The sequence below is a fragment of the Amblyomma maculatum genome, chromosome 4 (assembly GCF_055883805.1).
Source record: "Amblyomma maculatum isolate TAMU_Amacu chromosome 4, ASM5588380v1, whole genome shotgun sequence".
NCBI lineage: Eukaryota > Metazoa > Arthropoda > Arachnida > Ixodida > Ixodidae > Amblyomma > Amblyomma maculatum.
Genome location: NC_139347.1, coordinates 165,298,560 through 165,319,867, shown reverse-complemented (window position 1 = coordinate 165,319,867; position 21,308 = coordinate 165,298,560). Strand labels below are relative to the sequence as shown.

Genomic DNA, 21,308 nt, shown 5'->3' with positions numbered 1-21,308 from the left:
GTTCTGTATTAACTTTATGTTGTAACTACAGAAAATTCTGATGTTACTACACGAACATCTGATGTCATAACAGGTTTCCTGTCAAAAACTACACAGGAATTATGTCGTAACAACAATAACCTTTCTGTAGTTTTTCCCCACTGGGATTGTTAACTCTATTTATCTAGCCAATTTCAATATGTCAGTATCAATGGTCACTTTTCTAGCAAACTTCCAATAACCTCTAGTGTCCTACAAGACAGCGTCCTCGGGTCGCTTCTGTTTCTTATCTGTATCTATGACATTACCGGCATCATTACTCAGTGTGTTCAAATTAGGTTGTATGCGGATGATTGCGTTTTGTATAATAAGATCAATGTTCAAGGCGACCAGAATTTTCTTAATTCTATCCTACATAGTGTAATGAATAGCGTTATAAGTGAAGGAAACTATTAATATTTATGAGTATGACTAATAGAAGCAAGTCAATATTTTTAATATAATGTTCCCATCCTGCACTTTTCAGAAATAAAAAAATACAAATATTCCGGAATAACACTAATGAATAACTCCAGCTGAATTGAACATATTGAAACGTTCTTCCTTCCTTTCGTAACCTCTTTTTTTGTTTTAAACAAAAGTTAAAGCAATCATCTCCTAACGTCAAAATTTGGCATATGGCACCTTGATTAGACCTAAACATGAGTATGCGTGTACCCTCTGGCACCCTCATAGAAAAAACAAAAATTAATGCTCTAGAAAGTATTCAACGCAAGGTTGTTCGGTTTATATTTTCTTAATATCGCACTGGTCAATCACCACCAATCTTATGCTTAAACACAATATAGAGTCCCTCGAATCTCGGCGCAGAATGCAAAGGTCAAAACTTCTATTTCTACTAAAAGATAATAAATTGTCAATGACTTCAGATTTGTATCAAACCAATAACGTCAATGGAAACAAGAAATAGACAATATAAATGATTTACACTTCATTTTGCTTGAACGATCTTGTCTTTTTCCTGTGTACGATAACCGAGTGGAATCAGTTACCATTATCATCACTCATTGACATCGATGCCTAAGAAAAAGCCTTTCGCTAGTTTTATGTTTGGCTGTATCTTAATACTTTTCTAACATTTTTTTTTGTATTTTATGTTTCGAACTTCATTTTTTGGGGCCTCGCTGGTCTTGCAGTATACTCAATTGATAATAAAAACATAAAGTGGCCTCCCCACGAGAGATAATACTTGATACATGTTGAGAGAAGCAAGTTTTGGACAAATGCAGGCAAAACATTTCGGTGGCATTTTTTTCTTTTAACATTTCTTTTAAGGCACTATACGCAAGAAATAACTGAAAGTGAATCGCCACTTATTCTCCTGAGCAGCAGATTATTTGTAATTTGTTCTTTTTTTTTCTAGCCTGTAGCAACTTCTATTTCAACGGCCGAGATATGGCTACGGCCTCAAAGTAGAGACTAATGTCACGTGAGGGACGCCACTCCTTGTGATTATTTTTCTTGGGACAGCGTTAATTTAGCGTTGCTGTGAACTTACAAAAGGAGCAAGCGGTTGTATAGTATTTCACTTCTTTCCTGCCGTTACTTTAACGTTTTCGTCATAAGCATCACTTAAGTTTTGAACGCGAAATTTAGAAAGCTGAGCTAAAAAGTTCGGAGATATTCTGACCTAGGAGATCCAAGAAAGGTGTATAGAAAGCAAACGCTAGCCCACGCTATCCGCTGCCGCGACGTCCTCTCCCCACTCTTGCTCCGGAGCAAACACCGCCACGTGACCTTTAGCGTGATGCCCTCTGTACTCTTCTTGCTTATCTGACGGTTCCTTCTCCATTCCGCCGCTTCTGAAAGCGCACTCTCCTCCTTCTCTGAGTGCGCCTCCTGCGCTTGGCTACGAGTTGTGACGAGGAGATTAAGACACACGGCTGGAGGTGCGAACTAGCCCCAAGTTGACTACCAGTTTCATGCTAAAAGGGAAGCGAAATGGCATGTTACCAACCAGAAAGGTGCGCAAGCAACGGCTGCGTCCCTATTGTCATAAGGAAGCTGGCACGTCTGGCACGACATGAATGTTCGCTAGAGGTGCCGTAAGACGATGCCATCTTTATGGGCATCAGCGTTTGTCGACAACGCCAACAACACTTTTAAAGATGTTCATACAGATTTTTATGGCGCTGAAACGTGGAGGCTAACCAAGAGAGTTCTACTTAAGTTGAGGACAACCCAGAGGGCTATGGAACGCAAAATGGTAGGGGTAACATTAAGAGATAGGAAGCGTGCAGAGTGGGTCAGAGAAATAACTCAAGTTACTGACATTCTAGTGGAAATTAAGAAGAAGAAATGAACATGGGCAAGACATGTGGTGCGAAGAGAGGATAACCGATGGTCGCTGAGGGTAACAAACTGGATTCCAAGGGAAGGAAAGCGTAGCAGGGGGGGGGGGCAGAAAGTTAGGTGGGCGGATGAGATTAAGAAGTTCGCAGGGGTCAAGTGGATGCAGCTAGCACAGAACCGGGTTAAGTGGAGAAATATGGGAGAGGCCTGCACCCTGCAGTGGGTATAGTAAGGCTGATGATGATAGATTTTCGTGTAATGGCAAGGTTAGTAAGCTTTTCGCCATAAAACGTTTGATTATGAACAATATGAACTATATAGTGGACGTTATCGAAAAGCACGTAATGATCCCTGTATAGTTAAGACGTCGCTGTAAAGATAAACGCAACACAGAAGTACATGCTTGAGCTTCTTGAAGACTGGGAACATTCGGATTTTATATGTTTTCATATTTAGAATACTACACGGAGTTTTGAAAATATGGATTTCAAGATTGTTCTAAAAACACTGAGCAGCACATGGTACTAGTATATCTGCGGGCAGGTGCTAACTTAGGGCGCAGTTTGCGGTTTGCACGTAATTTATAGAAGTCAGTAAACTTTTCTGTCCCTACAAACTTCTTCCGTATTTATATCAGAAACATCAAGATGCTGGAGATGCATAGAATTTCTTTATTCAGCCTAGCCCAAAACTGTTACGAAGTGTTCTTGTCATACTTTTAAGCCAACCCTCCCAGTAGCGTTTCAAATTTTTAAGAGAACCTAACAAAACTCATGTCTGTTTGCTTTGTTATAATTATGCTGGATTATTAGGGTTTTAAAGAATATTTAATAAAAAATACAAACTAAGCGGTTTAGCAGCGAACAGTAGTTCGACTCTTGGCTCCTGAGACCAAGAAAACGCCCATTCCAAAAACAATTACGCGTATTCATTCGACTTGGCTGATCAAAAGTTTGAAATCTAGTCTCTCGCTATGATGCCCGCTAGGTCACATCACAAAGCTCAAACGTAACGACCGTTTTAGCTCCCCAAAAGTCGTCTCCTTTGACTCCGTAAAGGTTAAATTAAGTTAGCGCCTTGTAAAACCAGACGATCGTCTGGCATTGAAGTAAAACATATGGATACGCCACGTTAAAAACGAAGAAATTTCAGGATACGAAATCATGCACTTGGGGACACTGATGCTGACATCACGCTCGCAATCGAGGTATTCTTTAGCAGACGGCGAAAGGCTGGCTGTCAAAGGATTCCTGGAGACCCACTGCGACAAGTGCCGTACATGGGATGTACTGCGCTCGATAGCAATTACTAACAATCTCCGCATGGTCTTCAAGATCGGGGGGGGGGGGGGGGGGAGTGGTTAACCATCATCCAGCAAGACCTGTCATCTCTTCGAAACTTTCAGTGCACGCGTGCACTACGGTTTGGCATGAGCGTTGACCGCTAAACCATTGAACGACTTCCGATGTCGGTGTAGTGCTAATGCTACGTTGTCATCGTTTAGCGAACCGAAATCCGGCTAGCTCTGGAGTGCATTGCAACCAACTACCGGAAAAGCTTTTGCAGTACAACTTCCATTTCCCGCGGCTTGCTGGCCTCGCAAGCAAAAAATACCGCCTGCACCTCATCTTTCCAATACGACATGTACTAAGCTTTGTAGTGAATCTTCCAGTAGTGATGGTTTTTCAACACGTAGAGGGGTTTCAGTAGAGGGAGGAAGTAACGTCAAAAGTCACTCTTTCTTTTATCATTTAAATAGATTCATATCTTTTTAAAAATTTTCAGGGTGTATCGTACGATGTAGCCAATGTTGACATTGACGATGAAAGCTTAGCTTTAGCTCACAACAGGCAAAAAACGCTCTACAAAAATTTCAGAGTTTTAACGCAGCTTAGTTGAGTAGGATATGCGAAAACGTTTGCTCACAGATGGATGTCGATCAACACGGCTACGCACAATGCAAAGTGGGGAAGTGGGTTGCAGTGCGCATGCGGTGTGACCGGCTGCGGTGAGAGCTACGGTTAACAACTGCGCAAATAAGTGGCATATTTTTTTTTCTTCGGGGGGGGGGGGGGGGGGGGGATGCCAAGGACCCCTTTTACCTGCGGTTATTCTGGTGAGACTGGGCAGATGTTTTCTTGTATTTGTTTTTACATCCCATTGTATTCAAGGACCTATTCGTGGGTATTTGACAGAATTAGTACGATTTCTTCATGCACAATTTTTATTCAATTGCCTTAGCCACGTGACATGAAAAATGCAACTTAAAAGCGATATATGTGCCTCGCTGTTCACACCACCATTTAATAGGACCATATACAATGCAGGCCAAAGCCAAAATGTTCTAAAAGTTCAAAAAGTGACTCCTGCAGCCGAAACAGACTACATGCCGGGACTTAACTTCTTAAAGCGTGGTTGCAAAAGGAGGCAATTTTTGTGCCTTTGGGAGTCTACTGTCTGCGAAAAGGATGGAATTATTGAGGGCGTTTTCTTGGACTGCTTGGACGCAGTTTCTTCTGGGACGTCCTCCAAAGGACTCTTGAATAAGATTTTCCGCTTAACCTTTACGGTGTCAGGTATCTAGATTCAAAACTAACGCAGTATTCCTTCCTTGTAATGGCATTTGGCCTGCAGAATATATGGAGAAATAGGTTGGTTTGGTTTCGTAGTGTATGACGTCCCAAAGCGATTCAGGCTATAGGAGACGCCGTGGGGAAGGACACCAGAAGTTTTGACTAACTGGGGATCTTTAACGTGCACTGACATCGCACAGCACACAGACGCCATTCCGTTTCCTCCATCGAAATATAGCCGGTGGTGGTTGGGATCTAACCCGGGAACTCCAGCACTAAGGAGAAGTAGGATGGTGGTGCGTCACGCAGATCTTGACGCACGGACAGTAAGGTAATGTTGTATGGAAGCGATCGCAAGGTATGGTGCAATCATCAAACTTGTGAATCCAGCACCTACTGGCTCCCGCACACTCAAACATTAACAACACTGAATGATGACGATAGCTACCACGTTCAGTATTCACTTCCCACGAAGACTTTCTTGGTTCGAATTCGCATCGCTCCGATGGTTTTCACCTTTTTGTTTTGTTTTTCTCTTTCTAGTGCCAAAGCCACTACAAGCGTACGTACAAGTGTCGGAATGTTTTTTAGAATCTGAGCCTCCTGATTAGTGCTTTTGCACTGAAAGCACAAGAGTAGAAAAGATTGTGATGGTTTCTTTGATAAATAAAAACTGCACTGTTTCTAAGCAGCTTGATTTTGTGGAAACACTATGGGCAGTGGCATAGATATGCCCGAAGGAAACAGTAAAAATACGGTTTTGTTGCTCTAAACATTTTGCTCTTGTACCCAGTTGTCACGAAGGGTAACAAACGCGGTGCTCTGAAGATATTTCGTGCCGCTTTCTTGTACTTTGCCTTCATCAAAACTCTGGCCCCGAGGCCGAGGTCTGACCCACGGCCATGGGATCGCCGACCCACTCCACCTAGTAACAGCCGCAAATTCAACGGCTCTAATCTATGTTCTGGGGTTACCAGTACTTTGCGGCACAAGTTCTTTTTTTCGTCACAGGTTCTGGATGCTACTGCGGTACACCTACAACACGGTAATCATGTTCCTCGCTGCGTTCAAGGCGGGTCGCGATTCGGTTGAGTATCTGGCGCCCGATGACATGATACTGCTGGGACACACTTATGCTGCCAAGATCACAGTGAGGCAAGTGCTACTATCACCTTCGCTTTTAATATGTGGGTCTTTGGTATTTCGAAGCCAAGTTTTGGTAGCACCCGATTGCGTCCTATGTTCATAAACATCCAACAAGAATAGTCTACCTGATTATTACACAGCTACTCGTGCACATCACGAACTCATAGATATCGTATTTTTGTTAAACACGCGACATCACAAGTTATTTTATTTGCTTCGTTATTGCGCCTTCAGACAAAACTCTGGCTGGCCTCGCAGAAATATGTAGTCAGGCACACCTCGAGAAATACCTGGAAACTAGCCCTTCCTCACAGATCATTTGTTTTCTTGAAGTATTCGAGCCACAGAAGTGTAATAACACACGAACACTATCACGATTATATATAGAAACTTGCAACTAGATGCCGCCTACAAATAAAAGAGAGAAACTGAAGGCAGTATATAATTGAGAGCACTTGAGCTCTGCCTTAAAGTATGATGCGAACGCTTTAATGGGCCCCTTCAGCAGGCCAGGTTTGTATTTGCATATCACCTTGCACTCAGAAATATTTCTTTATATTAGTTTGTTGGTTACCATAAGCCAGTGAAGGCCTTCCTTTAAAAAGAATTGAGGGAACGTGCTCAATTTTGTCCAAGTGAAATGCATTTCGAGTAGCGCGTTTGATTGCAAATCGAAGGGTGCAGTACTCAATTCTGTTTTCACCTCAATTTTCTATCTTGCGCAATAAATTTGCGTTCTTACATGTCATGATGGCGCTTGAGCCTTTATTCCTAATGCATTCCATTTTTTCGTCAATTACAAATCCATGCAACGTCACGACCCACTTTATCAATCCTTAAATTTTTAACACTCCGCAAGCTACACCGGGTTCGATCTCGGCTCAACTGGCGCTATACGCTGTCACTTGAAAGCGTTCATTTCCTCTTTCGAAAAGTGGCCGTGGTTGAAGAGGGTAAACTGCCCTCACGAGTAAGCAATCTAACTAACATTCATGGTTGCGTTCGCGCGCCAGGTGTTCCTTTCGCACTTTTTCACGTTCACAATATGTGATATAATTGTAGGAAACGAAGATCAGTGCAGACAAACCATGGCTTCCCTTACTCGCCTTGCGTGCAGGTGTCTGATGCTGCTGGTGCTGTACCCAGTACTTTGCTCGACTGGTTACGACCTCAACTGGCGCCAGTGCGTGGCCCTGGTTTGGGTCAACTTCAAAAGTGCCGTCATTATGGGCTTCTCGTTTTCTTCCTGGATAAATAACATCAACATCAGCGTAGCGCTCAGGGTACGCATTTTACCACTTAATCTTATTGAAGCGTAGCAGCATAATAAAATCCTTATGACAGAGGTCTGAGAAGCAAATAAGCGAGTTTTCACGACTACGACGTTTTAACTGCGTGAGGGATGTTGGCTGATTTGACGATGTTCAGCGTCACAATATGAGCCCGGGTAGAGGATACGCGCACATTAGGGCTAAGCTCATCTTGAAGCCTCCCTAACAGGTCGCGTTATTCCTTGTTCTAGAGCCACGGTAAACTCGCTGTAAAACTCATTTATCCTCATTGAGACAGTAATTCGGCACCTGAGACTGTCGTTCCACATTCACTCATAATACCGCGCAAAAGAAGATTGGCGGCCATAATAAAGTTCAGAAATAGCCTGTCGTCCGTCTCACAAATCTTTTTTTTTTGTTTCTGTGTTGCAATAGCATGTGTTTACTAATGACCAACTAGTCTCGAGGGTCTCCTTCTCTCTAGTGTGAAAGCAAACCGCGCAGGCAGTTCGGCAGTGATGTTAAAATACATTGCGGTACCATGCACTGCAACGTATATGTGCAGCGCACACCATTTACACAGCACGAAAGATTGCGCAAAGTATACCGAATCCATGCATGCACAGCTTATTCAGCTGCATTGTTCAATAGTTTGTGCTCTCTGGGTTGCTACAGCTTGGCTATGAGCGCGGGTAGATTCGCAGCACCATTTCCGGCGTGTTGCTGAAAAACATACAAATAAAATAAAGAAGAGAAACCATAGTTAACGGACAGTAAAAAGCGTATCACAGTTGGAAAAAAAATGCACAAAATTTTCTCTTGCCACAACAAAATCTCTATGGCTATTGACAGTGAACCTATGTTAACAGAAATTTCGGCAGTAATATCAGAATTTTCTGTTTCTACAACAGAAAAGTACTAAGCGACTACAGGCTACACAAGAGTATTACAGAAAAAAACACTCGAAACAAAAAGTGCTATACAAGTACAGAAAGATATCACACCACAAAAGCATTGAATATTGCATATTTCAGTTGGTTCAGTAGTATTTTGCATCTGGGATTGACTACAGAGTAAATACTAATATGCACATATACACAGAACGTGTTATTGCGAGTACGGACAAGAACTTTCTCACATTTTTAAGCTCTCTCACACGGCAGGTGAAATACGAAAAAGAACGCAAGCTGTGGAGCGCGGCTCATTCCTCAAACATTCACGCGTGCAGGGGGACGCCATACGCCTGGGCCTGGTGTTCCTTGTGCAGAGCATAAACACGACCACTCTACCGCGACTCATGCGGGCACTGGGTGAGCGTTCTTTTCTATGCTACCTGTCGCGATTGTGGAAAAGCCGTCGCGAAACGTACACCAAAACTTCAGCTGTAATCATTGCTTATGCGGGGTATGTGGGCGATTAGGCTTAGTGGATCGCGAAGACAAGAGCACAATAATTTAGTTCAACCAAGGAAGAGCTTTTGGGAATTACGTGGTAGGGTACACAGCCTTCTTTTATTCGTTCAGTGAAGTTATTGAATAATCAATCAATCAATCAATCAATCAATCAATCTTTATTTAATGTGCGCAGGAACAACCATGTGGTCTTCGTGCTGCAGCACAAATAAAAAAAAGAAACAAAAATGAAAATGCACAAACATGTTTACACACACAGAGAACACAAAAGAAGAAATAAATAACACATGAAATGAAATTGAGACGAAAAGTATCACGGAAAGAAAGCAATCAATGAGTAGCATCACTTATATACACAGTGAGAGAATTGTTGAGCACATCACGAAAAAAAAGAAACAACGGTAGATAGAAAAAAACAACAATACATAACTGACATTGATTATAGTAATCTAGAAATATACATAAAATAAACAACCATTCCAGGTGCAACAAGTGCGTGGTATTTAAAACACGGGCTAGAAATACAGAATAATACAATGAAATAGAATTGAACACGGGACAGTAAGATTCGAAAATAAAGTTTAAAGTTGAAATATAAGTAAGAAACGGATAAAACGTAGTTTAAGATACAGGAGAACATGGATACATGTCAGGAGAAAAAGCAAAAAGTGAAGTAAATACAATATTTTAGGCTAGAAAGTGGGAGTTATATGTGATAAAGTACTATTTAGAATACAACGCTACGAACATCCAATATAAATTAACAGAGCGAGTTTTGGAATATGTCAAGGTGAGGACAAAAAAGAGTTAAATAACCACTGCATTCTGTCCAGAGGTGAATGGGAATGAAGAGACGGAGAAACTTGAAACGGTCGGAATTCCCTTATGCTCTTTCGTGGAACGCGCAGTAGGATGTAATTTAAGAGCTGAGGGCACATAATGTGGCCATGAAGGAGTTTGTACAGAAAAATGATATCAACTCTGATACGACGGCAGTGAAGAGATGGAAGATTCAGTTGGGCGCTCCTGGTGGAGCGAGAGGAGGAAGTTGCGCAAGGAAATTGATAATGAAATATCCGTAAAAATGTTTTTTGTACTCTGTCAACCTTGTCCAAGTTCGATTTGCAAGTGCCATTCCAAACAACCGACGCGTACTCTAAGAGCGGCAAGCATATGGACAGGTACAGTTTTAAGAACGGAAGTGGAGTACGGAACTCTCTCGAAAGTCTGCAAACGAATCCTAGTGTGCGCATAGCCCGCTGAGCAATGCGTTTAGTATGAGAGGATAAGCTGGAGGGTGCGGTGAAAAAGTACACCAAGGTCATTAATTCCATTAACCCTGTCCAACAGCACAGAATTCACAGAATAATGGCAGAGAAAGCTATGTGTTTTACGAGTAAATGAGACACCCTAGTTTTGGAAGAATTGAGGGTAAGTCGATTCTTCGCACACCAATCAGAAAAAGGAGATATGTCCGATTGCAACAACAAGCAATCTTGAAAGAATGTATTACCTTGGATATTTTTATATCGTCAGCATAAAGAAGGAACGAGGAGTTCTTGATCGCCGAGGAAACATCATTAATAAAAACGGAGAAGAGAAGCGGGCCTATAGAACAGAACCTTGAGGAACTCCACTGGTTACAGGGTAAACGAAAGAGGTCTGTCCATTGACACTGACAAAGCAGAAGCGATCAAGGAGATAATTGCGTAGGAGGGCTATGAGTGAGACTTCGACGCCAGAGAGTAGAAGCTTTTCAAGAAGTAGTGGGTGAGTAACAACGTCGAAAACTGTGATATGAGCAATGCTTTAATAATAATATTAGTCGCGTAGTGTTTGAATGTTAACCTAAAACAAAGTGCCAATACAAAATTTGCCGACCCTTGTGAGAAATAGCTGCCTGAAATATTTACAGTAGACATACCGTTTGCAGCTCTATTACGCCGCCTCTAAAAGAAAGCTATCACGCGAGACCTGAAGGGGCACATCTGCCGCCCATAGTGCAAGCATAGTCCTGTCAGGGAGAGGAGAGCAGACAGAGATGCCCTTGGACGTGTATTAGGACGCTGACGTAACATCTCTTTCTAGTAGAAGTTTTGTACTTTTACGATTTTAGGACATGTAGAAAAGATGCACTTGATTCTTGCTATTTTTCGCGCAAACATTTAGGCAAGCTATTTATCAAGTTCAGCTACAACTTTTGAAACGAAGCTTTATTTTATAGCAAATATTACAAAAAGAGTCAATTTATTGTTTTGTAATTACTTGCCTTTCAGAGAAAAATATACTACAGGCTAAGCCACACGTATCTCAACAGCACTGAACTGACGGGACTAGGAGGGTACTTGGAAAAGGATGCTTATCTTCTGCTGAAGCACCCAGTATACAGCGTCAAAAATCTGCTGCCAGCCCTGGTAGCACTTATGGTCTTAATATATTTACCTCAAGTGAAATCGATAAGATTCACGTCAGTTTAAGTCATAAAATAAAGAAAAATGGCCGCCTGCAACACCTTATTGGCACACTTGTTAAAGAAACAGAGGCTTCTTTCTCTCTCTTTATCTCTCCCTTGCTCTTTCTATACAAATAGGTGATTTTTCTGGGAACATTTTAACTTAAAAGTTTAGCGTTCACCTGTTGACCGGATAAGAACGTTGCCAATACTTGGGGGGCCAAGCGCTTACACAAGCGCGCGTGGTGCGGTGATGTGATGTCATGTTTACCGAAAGCGTGCTGTCTATACTTTTATATATCTCGCAAGGGAACGCACGAAACAAATGCTACTGAAATGATAGAAATGGTCTCGGCAATTTTTTTGTAACATGCACAATTGGGTATTATTTTGGACCCAGACGTTTTCGTTAATATCCTTCTAGCTACTATAATATTTGTAGCTACCAACATCCGGCAGCACACGGCCATATGACTGGGATTGTAGCGAACAACAATCTAGATAATACCGCTAAGGTTTTGTATTCCTTGTTCACGCTTCGTGTCGCCTTAACGTGCATGCGAAATTCGGAAAGATTTGTTAACAGATTTATTCTCATTGTTCCAGACCATTCTAGTTGCATTTATCACGGTTTTATCTCGGTGTTCCTTGCGGTGTTCCTTGAACGGCCGCTGTCGGGAGCAAAGGCCGTTCGTTATTCGACGACCTCCGTTTACAATGACAGCAATCGCCGCCGCCGAGCAGTAATTAGTTATTTCGTGCGCGTGAGCCTGCCTAACGAAGAATTCGTTGCAGTACTCCGCCATTTTTATTAATGCGCTACAATATGCTGCAGATGTACGTTATATGGATACCTGCATTCATAGAAAGGTTGTGGAGAATAACAGTAACATAAAAAGTTGTCCAAATTAGAGTCAGTTGGAGAGGTGGGAAAAATTTTGTAATATGGGTCATACAGGCAAATTTGTGTTATTCGAATGACCGGATGAAAAAAAGGCGGGAGAGGAGGAGAGGAAGGGACAAATTGCCTTTTCAGTAGATATATCTGCCTAGAGAGAGTGCCATTGGGCAGCACAACATTCAATGTGCCGCATGTTTCAGGCCACCATTCTCCTCCCCCTTTCCACAAATTAGGTGTCGATACTTGTTACGCCAACTTTAAAGCGTCCAATTCAACGCTGCTGCGGCGCAGGCTTGGTGCAGATGTCGGAGGCCGAGAAGTCCAACATGACCATGGTGGTCTCGGCGCTGCGGAACACAGCCCAGGAGTCAACGAGCAGGCAGCGCCGAGAGAAGAACTTCAGTGGTGCCGACTGGAAGTGGGTCCAACAGCACACCTTCATCGAAAACCCCTACGTCGAGATCGCGGACGGTGCCGAGCAGAGCATGCTGGGACCGCGCTTGTCGCTGCGGCGGGGCGACGACACTCTTGCAGAGGCCAAGCACAACGCCAATAAGAATATCCTTCGACTGCAGAAAGTGAGCTTGCGGTAAAAAGAGAAAACTCGCGGACTGGTTAACAATGACCTTGTAAGGACTCAGCACCATCTAATTTCGGTACTACTTATTGTGTTCTAGTCCATCCCATTTTTAGCCCGTTTCGCCCGTAGAGGGCCTGTGATGCCCCTATGCATCCACTCAGTTCAGTTCGTTTTATGTACCAAGATACTAGACTGTTTCCAGAGCTAAAAAGTTTGCCGCCAGCAACTTGACTACGCCTTGAAGCCATTTACTAGGCAGCATTAGACGTTGGTTGGAGAGTAGGGTAACAAAAAATTATCTTCTTAAGTCTTGTTGAATGGTAGTGATGTCATGTGTGACGTCGTTAACTGCTTCAGCGCAAAGCATGGCGCTGTGTTATGCGAATGTCGTGAAACTTAAAAACTTCCCTCTAACATCTCCAGCTGGAAAATGTAATAGGGCATTGATGTAACGAGGCTGTAAATTCAGCATCACCTTTGTGCGCACGGGGATTTGGAAAAACGATTATGTCAAGGGTTTGCGTAGCAGGCTGGTGTCAAGATGCATCTTGTGCCCCCCCCCCCCCCCCCCCCCCTTTAATCCATGATTACATGCTTGGCATTACGTATAAGTGAATTTGGAAGGAATCGAGTAGCCAATGCTTCCAGCGGCCGTTTGCATGCTTGAACATGAACAATCAGTAGTAAAATCAAAGAGCGCTTGATATATTTACTCAATTGATCACGTGACCTGTTGCTTTTATCTTTATATGCGCTAAAGTATTTCAACCTCGGCGTGGTCTGGAATTAGCAGCTGGTAGCGTTAACGAAGCTAGCGTTCACACACGACTAATGAATGAAGATTCAGCTACTATAATCGTATGGTGCCGCAATAGCAAATTGAAGATAAATCGGTGAGATAAGCCGTGAGGAGTAGTGAAGATTTTATTGAGAAATACCAAAGAAAGCTTACAACCCAACACACAGGATAGAACTGACAGAGATATTAAAGCTAATGAATAACAGCAAGGTGGCCGACATAAGGAAGTGTGACATGGAAAATAATGAGCGTGCACTGAGGAACAAGGCGGGCAGTGCCATTACTAATATGGACAAGATAATCAAGGTAGCCAAAAGTTCTATACGCACCTCTACGGTAGCCGAAGTAGTCAGGAATAAAAGAGATTGGGATTAGTGAAGAGCGGTAAGATGTTCCAGCAATAACGAAGGGCAAGGTTAAGAAAGTTATAAAAGCTATGAAATGGTGACAAGAAGCTGAGGAGGAACGGGTAACTACAGATTTCTAGAAGGACAGGGGCGAGAGAGATATTGTGCTTTATTATAAAAACTAACCACTCTGCATACGCAATGCCTCATAAGATCGAAGGTACCGGAATTGTGGAAGAACGCTAACATTATCTTAAGTCATGAGAAAGAGGACGCTAAGGACTTGAAAAATTAGACCAATCAGCTTACTATCCATTTCGTTGAAGATACTTACTAAGGTAATCGTTAAAATGATCAGGACAACGTTAGACTTCAATCAACCGAAGTATCAATCCACGGTAAACGAGTGCCAAAAGATGAACGCAGCAGAGAAGACAACGCGACATTATCGCTGGTGTCGTGTTTTGTCTGCTGTGTTCGTTTCTTCGCACTCGTTTATCGTTAATACTTATCAACTTGCCCAACTTCTCACGTTAACGCAAATGATCAAACAGGTTTTCGGAAAGGGTACTAGTTCTACCATAGATTATATCCAAACTATAAACCAGGCGATAGAAACGTGCTCGGAATATACCCAACCCCTATATATGGAATTCATTGATTATAAGAGAAAGCATTTGGCTCGGTCGAAAGTTCAGCCGCCTTGTACACATTGCTGCAGGATGTAAGTGAGCTATATGTAAAAGCACTGCAAGATATCTATAGGGGCTGCACCGAAACCGTAGTTCTGCATAAAGAAGGGATAAAATTCCAATTAAGAACGGTCTTCGGCAAAGAGACACGATCTCCCCAAGGCTATTTAAAGTTTTCTTAGAGGACGTATTCGAAAACATAGAACGGGAATAGTTAGGCGTCAAGGTCGATGGCGAATAATTCGATAGTTTGAGATTAGCTGATGACATGGCCTTGTTAAGTAACTCAGGGGACCAGTTGCAAAAGAATTGTTAATGATCTAGACAGGAGAAGCAGCAAGGTAGGCCTAGAGTTTAATACGCAGAAGACTAAGGTAATGTTCTAACAGCCAAGGAAAAGAACAGGAGTTTAAACCCCATCCCCCATCCCACCTTTTCTTCCTGGGAGGCTGCTTTGCGGACAGCTCAACCCGCCGGTCAGAAATGGCTGGTCGATCGGGCTCTATGTGAAGCCAAAGCCCGTGGACTCCTGGACTAGTAGGAGACCACCCTGGAAGACTTTTTTTTTTTTATTAAATAAAGTTGTTTCCATCCATCCACTGGAAGTGGTAGGCGAATATATCTACTTAGGACAGGTAATAACCACATATCCGAACCACGAAAGGGAAATAATCAAGAGAATAAGATTGGGATGGAACGCATTTGGATGGTACTCGCACATTATGGCTAGTAGCTCACCGGTATCGCTTAAGAGGAAAGTGTATAACAGTTGCATATTTGCAGAACTCTCTTATGGGGCTGAAACATGGAGGTTAACGAAAAGGGGTTTATGCAAGTTGATAACACAGAGAGCTATGCAATGGAAAAATGGTAGGTGTAACATTAAGAGATAGGAAGCTTGCAGAATGGGTCCGAAAACTTACTCGAGCTACTGACATTTTAGTCGAAATCGAGAAGAAATGGGCATGGGCAGGAGATGTAGTGAGAAGAGAGGCTAATCGATGGTCTTTAAGAGTAATCAATTGGATTCCAAGGGAAGGAAAGCGTAGCAGGGGACGGTAGAAGATGAGGTGAGTGGAAGAGGTCAAGAAGTTCGGAGGCGTCAGGTGAATGCAGATAACTCAGGACCGGGTCAATTGGAGGAAAAAGGGAGAGATCTTCGCCCTGCAGTGGGTATAGCCCGGCTGATGATGATGAACTACAGTACACAAAGTTAGATTTGCAACACACAGTAATTGAGGTATCCTTCCTTACGCCGTTGAATGCTCAGGTCTCTTACTTTACACAAGCGGTCATTACGTTCTTTTATCTGTACTCAGATCTAAACCTTTAACTCTCCCTTCGCCTTTTCTAACATAGGATGTATTTATTAGTGCATTACCTTGCCGTGTTCAGATTTTTATATGTTCTTATTTGTTATTTTATTGATGTTATATTGGTTGTTTCGGTAATGACTTAATTTTCCGCAGTATTTCATGTTTGTTTCTGTCAAAGCTAATATTTTAGTTCCATGATTTTTAACACAAGTGATCCCATTACAGCTTACCGATTAGGGACCTCTTTCTGTAATAAATTCCTTTTTGCATTGTATTAATTTACTGAAAATAAACTTGAAACTTGGAACTTCTTATTGCACCATGTTTTTCAGGTGTGCTACAACAAGCAGTACGAAGACGGCATGATCCATAAGAAGACGAACACAACGATCCTTGCAGCCCTTCAATATCCAATGGAAAGAGAACTGTAAGTTCTTTTAGTTCATGTCCGAGGCTGCTTCAGGTATCGGTTATTAGGAAGGTTGTGTTCCCGTGCAACGACGTTTATATGTTTACATTCATGAACGTCTTGGCTGTAATCCTCTAGAGGTTGCTCGAATTCTAATCGTGTCCATAGCATTATTCAATGGAGATCTCTGGGCGAGTTGGTAGAAACCCACACTAACAAGAGCGTGTAGATACGGGCACAGAGTGAATATAGGGCCACAGCAGGTGTCCACTTCAGCGTCTTAACTCCAAGAAGCAAATACACGTAGGGCAAAATAAAATATCTAGAAAACCAAAATACCAGTAATGCCACAAAAAATTACAAAATTAAACAGTAATGAAAACTTTGTACCGAAAAGGAAAAAACAAAACAAAACCCTGCATTTGCGCTGCAAACAAAACAAGTGTTCAGGCGTTAGACACGGGAACGCTATAGCTTCTTCTGTAAGCCTTCTAGATATAAGTGTCGACCGGACAATGATTACGGCCGGATCTGCAGCGGATACAGGACCTCGGCTTCAATTTTGAGCACTGACATGAAATAACAGCACTTGCGTAAAAGCAAGTATTTCAGGTTCAACCGCACCATTCGCCGATTCGCCGCCAGGGCATCCGTCTGCTCGCGGTCCCTCGATCTGCAGTGGCCATTGAGTTTCTTACTTTTACCCAGGGGGAAAGCTGTGCTGCCGTCTATGGGAGTTTACATGGAGTTTCCAGACGGCCAGTTCGCCACCATGGGCGCTCAAAGCATCATGGGCCGGAGAGCTACCGAGTGCAGAACTACAACTTTTGGCCAAAACTAATGCAAAGATAAACGTTGTTCTACCGTAAATAATGTCCTAAGATTGAATATTGTGACTGTAAATTGCAAAAAGAGAGAGAAAGAGAATGCCAGGGTGATATTTATCCAATATAAGCGATGGCTCTTTCTCCTATTGGCTTAGTTTTGAGCAGCACAAATACCAATATTTCGCACTTAATAGGCAAAATTTGAAATAAAAAACGTTACAAAAATATTTATGGTTGTGCAATCACTGAAGGAAGTTTTTAGAGGCATTTCGGGAAACAAAAACCATTTATTAGCGATGTCTGCTTTTGCGCCTTCGCTACTGTGGCTTTCACGGCCTATGCACGCACCTTCAGATGATGATGATGACGAAAAAGAAACATCGCAGTAACGCCACTCCACGTACCCGAGAAAAACCGACTGTCCCGCAACAAGTAGCACACCGGCCCATGATTCTTAGCGCGCCCATGGTGGCTGAAGGGCAGCGCCCTCAGCTTTCCCTCTAGTTAGCGTGAGGAACTCTATGGCAGTGGCGCCCCTCGTGGCTGCTTTCGTCTTCTAACGAAGCTTCGACTGAAGTTTGGACTCGCAATCTACTTTACAGACACCGACGGATTTTGTCGCTGATCAGCCACTGTTTCGCGTTACACTGCTTTAGCATTAAAAAAAGTACTGTCCGACTCTGCGGACCCAGCTCATTTTCTGAAGGATTAAAATATTTTTCTTTGAAATATTTTATTTTGTGATTTTTGTTGGAGCAACTTGGGGCCACATTTTCATAAGTGCGTGAAATTTTCGACGATCAATACTATACTGGCTATATTAAGGTTTGGGTTCTGTGGCGTACACCCCGTGACAAATGTTACAATGTTCGTTTCAAGCACATGATAAAAAGCGCTGGCCTTTGCTTATTTGTGCTCAGTCGAAATAAAAATGTACCGCAGACATACGGTGAGCTAAAAAAACAACAAACGTTTTGATCCAAGTAACAGTCCAACCTTTTGACTTGCAACTGGTTTTGGTTTGTTGAAGCATGTTTATTTGCAGTTTAAGTTCCGCTGGTGACCAACGTGTGCAAAATCTTGCGCAGGTACCTCACTGTTGACATGATGAAACAGTACATAACGGTGCCGGCATGGATTTACTCCGTGGTAAGTGCGGCATTAAGACTCGTTAAGCGACCGCCATGGGGGAAACTAACCAGCGGTGCCTTTTTAAATTCGTATACAAGTCATACATGCACTGTGGCTTTTCCGTGTCGGTACAACCTTTGATTCCGATCGCTATTTTTTTCTGGAGACGAAGACTTCACCTGGAAAATGAACTCATATTCATTACGTTGCATGAAGTTTCTGCAGAGATGAACATAAAGCAACTGCGCTGCGATCGGACACAAGATACACAAGCTTTGTGAAAACAGATGTATGTGTCATTTATGGTTACTTTGGTTTCTTTAAAGTAAGCCATGGCTCTGCACTTGCGAGTTTTTTTTTCTATAGTAGTAAGGCGGGCGGAAGCAGGTATAGGCTGGTGTGGGTGCATGGATCCGTAAGAAGGGGCGGGTCGGACTGTGATAGGTAGAGGCCTTGTGGGGATGGAGATGGGGCTTGCTGGTGAATGGCACTTTCAGATTCTATAGGCCATAAACGCTGCTTGAACTCGGAACACTGGCACTGCTGGGAACATGTTCGCCTTATTTTTGTAACTTCTTTTACCCTGGCCTCTGCATGTTTAACAAAAAAAAAAAGGCTGTAACTGCGCCGAGTAGTTGATTTTTGTCTGACACATGTCAGCAGCCACTATTGCAAAATTTTATTTCTCAGTTATGAATTTGGTCTGTGTTTTAACCTGGATTTTGGTGTTCGGCTTGCACTTTCAAAGAATGCGCTAGCTGGATATCTCGCCCGTTTCGTTACGCGCCCAGGGACTACAACATTTCCGTGAAGGCGAAAATCCTTACCAAAATTACCGGCCACCGTATTTAGCCGCTATGACTTTTGGCTATGGGAACCCAACATGATGTACGAAAAATTATATAGGTGCTTAGAACTTTGTAAGAGTACAGATATGAAAGCCTATTTGGACATTGGACGTACAGCGACCTTCCTCCTGCAATTCTCCATTCCCAAAACGCCTGTATCGCATTAGGACCGCACGTTGCACACATCGGGCCGCTGCTGCAGCTTCGTCCATAGCCGCTTTCTGCCGATGGATGAGCGAGCGGCATTTCGACCTGCTTAGGCTCTTCGGCCATAGCGTACTTTCTGTCCCTACCTAGCCCGCCACTAGGACTTGGTACGTCGTCCCTATAGAGATATGGAATGAAGCTGTGAACCCACGCGGCAACAGACGTATACAAGGGGGGCTATCGTGCTGCGAGCGCGCTGTCGCCGTTTCCGGAATGTTCTACGGGAGCCGCCGCTAACATTTCCATCATCGACTCCAGTGTCGTTGCTGCCATTTTCCTCAACTGTCTACTGCGCTGGTTACTCTTTCTCAGAAACCTTTGGCGCTAGCGTTCGCTTTTTCCGGCACGCTCCATTTTTCTGTCGCACAGAGCGACAATGAACACAGATTTAAGGATTTCATATTAAAATCTTACGCGGATGACCACATTTAGACAGAAGCGGAAAGCAAACACAGGCCAGTTCTATGCGATATAAGTGAAGTTGAAAGAACTGCCATGGTCGAGCATAACCCTGACCTCCCCTTTATGGCAATCGTCACAGCCCACGCGTACCTGCGGGAAACAAAAAGCATTATAGAGCTCTCCAAAAAAGTATTCTACGCGAAGAATGTAATTTCATGCCTCAGTACTTTTAGATATGCGGGAGCGTCAGGTACCCATAACAGGAACGGGCACTGGTCTCAAATTGAAACCTCTGTAAGTTAAATCAAAGCGACACCTGCACGTCTTCAAGATACACTAGCTGCTCTATAGAACGCGCAGGAAGGAGTCAAAGGATCGACATGCAGCGGTACACCGCATGGCTTGCAGAGAAAAACAGACAGCGTAAATTTCAGACCTCTTCTGAGTTAACCTTGCAACTATGTGCACAGACGGTCTGAATGGCGTTTAAGGGTGGGACACGGTTCATTCACGAGAAATAGAAGACCACACACATATTTATTCAGGAACATATTACATGCTCTCAGTAGTATATTTTTCAACATTTTTCAACAAGCCTTTTGCGACTCACGTACGTAGGGCAAAAATATGAAAATCACAGGAGGTATGCTACGCTTAACTACCCCCCCCCCCTCCTCCCCCCCTCTCCTCTTCCTGCGATTAGAGGCTTGTGCTCGCCTGATAATCAGTTCAGTCAAGCCAGCCTGCGCGTGGCATTAAACTCGGATATGTTAAATTATCACAGTGCACAAGTCACCTGAACGCTGGCACCAGAGATCAAGCAAATAGGAATATCGTCCGCTGCTTCAACTAAAAAATGTGATTCGCTGGCAGCGCTGAGTTCATGGCAAATATTTGGATGGAATGGTGGATGACGATTCTTCATAGTGTTTTGGTAGAACTGGTCTCGCAGTTAAACGGAGTTTAAAATGCGGAACGGTATGCACGGTTGCGATGACTTAGACTCCAAGAGCCTAGGCTATCGCTTACACGCCTGAATAGTACGTTCAGATCTTACATTGATTTGTAATTTTTACAACTCAAAATGCGAACGGCAAATCTGCTGCAGCGATGTGGGAAAATATTTTTGGAGAATTCGTATTCATTCGAAACAGCAACATCGAAACACCCAACCTTATGAAGCAAGACCCAAAATTTCTGTGAAATAATTTCTATTTCCATGGTGCACACCACGACTAAGATACAAAAGACATTGCTGCCACTGTCGACGAAAAGATCCGTGGCCAACATTGAGAGACAGGGGTATACCCAGCGTTAAAGGTCCAATTCAGCGGAAACCTCGGAGACATATTTGAGTCTTGAGAAAGTTGTGTTTCGCTGAGAGGGTCGTGACATCACAAAATTAAAGCTATGATAACATTAGCTACATTCTATAGTCATTATTGAAAGATTGGAAGTGAATTTGTTGCGTGGAAAACAAACTTGAAGTAATTAAACATATGTGAATCCTATGTGTGATCTTAGACACGCTAACTTTAGGCCATTGAAACACATTTAATCTATTTGGTTTATTTCAACACACATTTTTCGAAACATAATCATTTGACGTTCAACTAGTATAGTTCACGCATGAAGTGAACGTAATGCTTGAACATTTCCCAGTT

At 42.9% G+C, this 21,308-nt stretch overlaps 1 protein-coding gene across 1 annotated transcript in view; it reads left to right on the top strand.

Annotated features, from left to right (window-relative positions):
* LOC146193412 (sperm-specific sodium:proton exchanger-like) overlaps positions 1–21,308 on the top strand; it is a 71,811-nt gene that overhangs the window by 7,218 nt on the left and 43,285 nt on the right. Inside the window, exons 6-11 of the mRNA XM_084600543.1 lie at positions 5,916–6,059; positions 7,168–7,333; positions 8,550–8,631; positions 12,378–12,664; positions 16,153–16,247; positions 18,145–18,205. Of these exons, the coding sequence (XP_084456669.1) occupies positions 5,916–6,059; positions 7,168–7,333; positions 8,550–8,631; positions 12,378–12,664; positions 16,153–16,247; positions 18,145–18,205 (835 nt within the window). The remainder of the gene's footprint in view (positions 1–5,915; positions 6,060–7,167; positions 7,334–8,549; positions 8,632–12,377; positions 12,665–16,152; positions 16,248–18,144; positions 18,206–21,308) is intronic.